Consider the following 6,000-nt stretch of genomic DNA (forward strand, 5'->3'; position numbering starts at 1 on the left):
CTACTAAGTCTGTATCCCAAAAGAGGTTTTAAAAAAATGGAAAAGTACTTATATGTACAAAAATATTTACAGCAGCTCTTTCTTAGTGGCAAAGAATGAGAAATTGAAAGGGGAATGGCTGATGATGGACTATTGTGCTTAAAGAAATGATAAGTAGGATGAGCTCAGAAAAATCTGGAAAAACTTCCATGAGTTGATACAAAGTGAAATATATTGTGTACATGGCAGCAATATTGTAAGATGATAAAGCTGTGAATGATTTAGCTATTCTTAGCAATACAATGATCTAAGGTAACTCTAAAGGACTTATGAAGAAAAATGCTATTTATCCCCAGGGAAAGAACTGAAAGTGTCTGAATACAGACTGAAGTATGCTTTTTAAACTTTCTTTTTTGTTGGGGGTGGGGAGGAGAGTATATATTCTTTTACAACACAACTATCATGGAAATGTTTTACATGAATACATGTGTACAACCTTTAACAAATTGCTTGATTTCTCAATGGGGAGAGGGAAATGGGAGGAAGGGAGAGAATTTGGAACTCAAAATTCAGAAAACGAATATTAAAAATTGTTTTTCACATGTTATTGAGCAAAAATAAAATACTAAGTATATACATACATACATACATACATATATATATATATATATATATATATATATATATATATATATATATATATATATATATATATATATATATATATATATATATATATATGTAAAGAACTATTTAGAATACATAATGATGAAGGGACTAGATGTGGCATGGTATGGATTGGAGCTCAGACTTGAGAACAGACCCTCTGGCTCCAAATTCAAAGAAAATTTCAAGATCCAATCCAATTCAACAAGCATTTGTTAAGGAACAAATATCTAATTTCAAGAGATACAAAACCAAACAGTAAGTAGTCTTTGCACTCAAGAAAAACTTAATTTCCTTTACAAGCAGATATTGTCTCTTAAGGTAAAGAAAAATGTCTGATGAAGTAGGGCCTTTGCTATAGCTCCCCCCAAACTACCACCAGAGACTATATTACAACCATAGCCCCTCCCCTCTGCCCCTGGATTCAGGAGACCTTCTGAGGTCCTCGTTACTCAGATATTTCTTCATTCCCCAGATCCACAAGGGAGGAATATATAAAATACACACAGCCCAGGCACACTATAAGGCACAAATCTCTATTTGACTTCCAGCCTGATTTTATTTTAGCTATATTTTATCAGTCCTTACCTCTTCTCCCACCTTTGCTGTTACTGAATAGAGAATCTAAGAATGAATATGAAATGTTAGTGCTGAAAAGGGCCTTAAAAAGCCTGTGACCCAAAACCACTTGTTTTAGAAAAGAGGAAACAGAGACCCAGTACCAATGACTTGGGCTTGGCCCAGATGATCCCTAACATCTCTTCCTACTCTTGAAATTTTTTGGCGTGACCCCCAAAGCCACTGAGCAACAGTGGTGGCACTAGAATTCAAGTACTCTAGGCTCAGTGTTCATTTCACTATAGAATAGTTCTCAAATAATGGAAAGAAAAATTCAGACCTCTGCAAAAATGGCTTGTTCTTGGACATGACCCAGTCACTTCTACCTCTAAAGACCTCTCTCTCCTTTAAAGCTAAAGCTTTTATTATCTGTCATTCATATGCATTTATATTCTAATATCTTATAATATACCTGGGATAATTCTATAATGTTTCATCCATATTTTTCTTATGTTGCCAAAACTCATGATTAATTGACATAATTTTTGGAAACCAAATCACAACATGGCATAACAACAAGGCTTCAGTAGCAACACATATAAATGTAAACTATCATAATGATTAAATGAGACAAACATATTATCCATTAAAGATCTTTGGGCTAAATTTATTCCCCCATAAAACACAAAGTTGGCTAGGTTCAGCAGATCATAGCTTTAAAGGCTGTCAAGGTCACCTCACAGTGGAATCTCCTCCTTTTATGGATGATAAAAATGAGCACATAGAGCTTATGTGATCAGACCAGGACAGCACAGCTAGAAGTGGTCAGAGGCAGGATTTAAATCCAGATGTCCCTGACTCTAGATCTAGAAACTCTATCCAAAATGCTAGATAGTCCAGCTGAATTCTATTCCAAGATTGTATATGCCGTGGTTTCTTCCAGCTTTGGCATTCTATATTTTAACTTGCCAATGTTAAATATTTTATATTAAATTTCATGCAACTCTTAGATTTGGGGAGAAACAAAAGACTTGAATTATGTTGTCTCTTTGACTTGAATTATGTTGTCTCTTTGACTCTAGGTCTCAGGAAGCCTCAACGTGCTTATTTCTCTTATTTCTGGGTTTATTTTTTTCTCTGAAAAACAATAAGAGTAAATAATCTCTAAAGCCCATATGCTTTTCTTGTGTTTTCATTAAGTCACACTCACACATATTCTAATCTCCTTAAAAAAAAAAAAAAAAAAAAGCCAAAGAAGATAATGCTGAGGAAAAATACTCTTTCCTGCTTTAGTTATTTAAAAAAATTTATTTGGTCTCTTGTTTTTACATCATCTTTATTTCCAAAAATATGCATTTCTCCTCCCCAGCAAGTCAACTATTTTCACAAAAATGAAAAAAACAACAACAAAAAAACCCCCCCAAAAAATCCAAAACAACAACAACAAAAAAACCCTTCTACTTTAGTCTTAACAGCAAAAAGGTAAGAAGTTCCTAACAAAAAACCTGGCATATAAGATAAATGTTTTATTGTCACAACTCAAAAATCATCCAGAAAATTGTTCATTGCTCTTCCCTCCTAAGTAAAAGCTATTGGGAATAAGGCACTAAGTTTTTTCCCCCAAGGTATCTCAGCTTCAAGTACTTGAAAATAATTGTTTAAGACATTTACAAAAAATGCTACATAAACATTCTAAGATAAGCATCCAGACACACTCTAAAAAGATCAAAGAAACTAGCTCAGAATCAGTGATGCTATTCACAGTGGAGATGGAAAGAGAATGCTGGGAAGGGCCAGATTCTAGCAACCAGATCATGCTGTCCCTAGTCCCTGACCAAGAAAGGACTAGTTATTCTAGCATATGTTTAAATAAATGCAACTAAGCACAAGGATCAAAACATATTACTCAACAGTAGAAATGACAATTCCATACATTTTGTGGGACAATTTTCAGTTTAGAATGCCCAGGATGGTTTGTAGTTTTTATAAAGTATTGGCAGCTATCCATCTCATTTGACCCCTGGATTGTATAAGTATTATCTCTCATTTTACAGAGTCCTAAGGAAGCTGAAGCTCAGATCTATGTACCCTATCATTCACATAGCTATCATCTTACCCTAGGCCCCTCATTACCTTTCTACAGCAGCCTCCTACCTGATCTCCCTGCCTTCTTACCTCTCAGTTCACTCTATCCACATCAATTTTCCTCAAGCTTAAATGTGACTATGTGATGTTTCCTATTCAACCAACCCCCAGAGGCTTTATATTATCCCTAAGATAAAATGAAAACTCTTCCCATTACTTTTCAAAACCCACATAATCAGTTCCTTCCTATTTTTCTAGGTTCATTGGCTACTCTTGCATAGTATACACTGTCGTTCACCCAATCTTGGAGTCTCCTTTTGATCTTTAAGCTAAAGCTTAAAGACCATCCTTGAAAAATGCTCTTCTCCCATGACAGTTAATGGGTCTGTTCTGCCTTTTTACTGTAAACATATATTATTCATTTTTATCCTAACTCAGATTTTCCAAATGCTTAATAGCTTGTTTTTTTTCCACTTTATAAGAAAGCCTGAAACAAGATAAGTAAAAATGTCTGTCTGTCAATCTCTCTCTCTCTCTCTCACACACACACACACACACACACACACACACACACACACACACACACCCACCAGCAGCAGAAAACTGATCTTCATTCTGGCTATTGTGCATGTCCAGCTCACAGTGAAATTAGATACACCTGAAAATTGGCAGAAAATTTGCTGTCATTTTCCTTTTCAGGTTTACAAGTATCCCTGTCTGAAGAGCACAGCAGTTTATGGACAGAAAGGATGTACCATTCCAGAGGGAATTATACAATATTAAATAGTCACAAAGTGCTGTGGGGATTATTCGTTCACTTGAATCTCACGACAATCTCAAGTTTAGAAAATTGTTACTATCTAAATACAAAAATGAGAATCAGAGAAAATTAATGCTTTCTCAGGGTCACAAAGCAAGCAACAGAGCTAGAATTCAATCTGGGGTCTCCAAATATATCCAAACCAAGAGCTAGTAGCATTATATAACACCAACTTCCTAGTAGCTTATATATGAAGAATCAGCTTGGGGTTAGGAACTAGACCTGGGATTTTACCCTAAGATAAGGCATCGCCTTCTTCTCAAGTCTTAGAAAGTTACCAGTCACAATTTGAAACTAGGTCTTCCTTGCTCCTTGCTAGCTTCTCTATTCACTATGCCACGAATAACCTTTCTGAGCAATTCTAATGCTGACGATAATATATCACCCTTGGTATAAAAATGGGTATTACTGAGTCACTGAAGAGGCAGCATATACTTCATGAGTTGTTTGGTGGTAGTGATAGAATCTTGTCTTTTTTCTGATCTTATGACCACAATATGCTCTGCTGAGTTACATAGATAGTCTTCAGAAGAAATTAATAATGGCTTTGGAATCAGAGGACTTGGGTATTAATATATGATAAAGTGATATTCAGTCTGGAACTGAACCAACTATACCTATACTAGGTCTGCTTCCTGGTAGTTGTGTGATTCTGGGAAAATCATTCAATCTTTCTAATGCTCAGTCAAGGCTAGATCTACATAACCACCAATGACCCTTCTGGAGCTAAATCCCCTAAACTTAAGTCACTTCCACTCTTAAGCGTTTCCTCCATCAGTTTCCCCATCTTTAAAATCAAAGGCCTGAATAAAATGATCAATAAATTTCTTCTAGCTCTAATGATGAAGGCTAGCCAGGTCCAGGGGCAAAAAGAATAAAGTTCTGTTAACTATTCCCAATTAGTAAATAGATAAGCCTCGGGAGTTTGGTAAGCTTTTACCTGGGAATGCATTGACATCAATGACTGCATGCTGTCCAGTCTGGTTGTTGATAATGATGTCGATCCCAAACAGTGATACACCAAGTGCTTGCCGAAGAGCCTTGGAAATCTCCCTGATGACCTCATCCGAGGGCTTCTCAAACACACCTTCTATTTTGTCCAGCTACCAAAAAGAAACACAAAAGTTCAATTGCAATGAATTTGGAAACATTTATCGAATCTGAAGAAAGGAGAAGGATCCTGAATTTTCAATTCAATTTATATCTTGATCTGAGCCTTCTCAAAGAGGCTTCTCCCTGGACAGATGATCTGCTTATTTAAATTTTCTTCCCCCCTTCAAGATTAACACCAAATAGGGAACCTAAAAAGTTCTGGGTTAAAAAAAAAAAAAAAAAAAAAAGACCTTTTATGGGCACAAGTAATATTTTTACCAACTTGCTAAATGAAAACAGAGGATTCAGAGGAAAAAGTCAAATTTGAAAAGTGAAGAATTTAGTAAAATAGTATTAGAAATTGTGTCATAATATCAAAACAAGTAAAGAAAGAAAACTGTAGAACAATATTACTAATGAATTTCCCCCACCCAGGCAATTGGGGTTAAGTGACTTGCACAGGGTCACACAGCTAGGAAATGTTTAGTCTTTAAGATCACATTTAAACTCAGGTTCTCCTGACTTCAGAGCTGGTGCTCTATCCACTGTGCCACCTAGCTGCCCCTACTAATGAATTTTGATGCAAAAGCTATAAATAAAATCCTATCAAAGAGATAGTGTTTAAGAATGAATTTTATACTTCTGGACCATAATATCTATTTAACAAAGGACCACAGAATCACAAAACTGGGAGATGACTTAAGAGGTCAAATGGTTTAACAAATAATATTCTCCCCGATAAGAAAAGAGACCCAGAAAATTAGGTAACTTCTCTAAGTTCTCACAGTTCTGGAATGAAT

General features: G+C 35.6%; 1 protein-coding gene across 2 annotated transcripts in view; it reads right to left on the reverse strand.

The window, feature by feature from the left end:
- ITPK1 (inositol-tetrakisphosphate 1-kinase) overlaps nt 1-6,000 on the reverse strand; it is a 333,492-nt gene that overhangs the window by 9,477 nt on the left and 318,015 nt on the right. For both annotated transcript variants that reach the window (XM_074289657.1, XM_074289658.1), the window contains one exon: nt 5,049-5,211. In XM_074289657.1, the coding sequence (XP_074145758.1) occupies nt 5,049-5,211 (163 nt within the window). The remainder of the gene's footprint in view (nt 1-5,048; nt 5,212-6,000) is intronic.

The sequence above is a fragment of the Sminthopsis crassicaudata genome, chromosome 2, assembly GCF_048593235.1.
Source record: "Sminthopsis crassicaudata isolate SCR6 chromosome 2, ASM4859323v1, whole genome shotgun sequence".
NCBI lineage: Eukaryota > Metazoa > Chordata > Mammalia > Dasyuromorphia > Dasyuridae > Sminthopsis > Sminthopsis crassicaudata.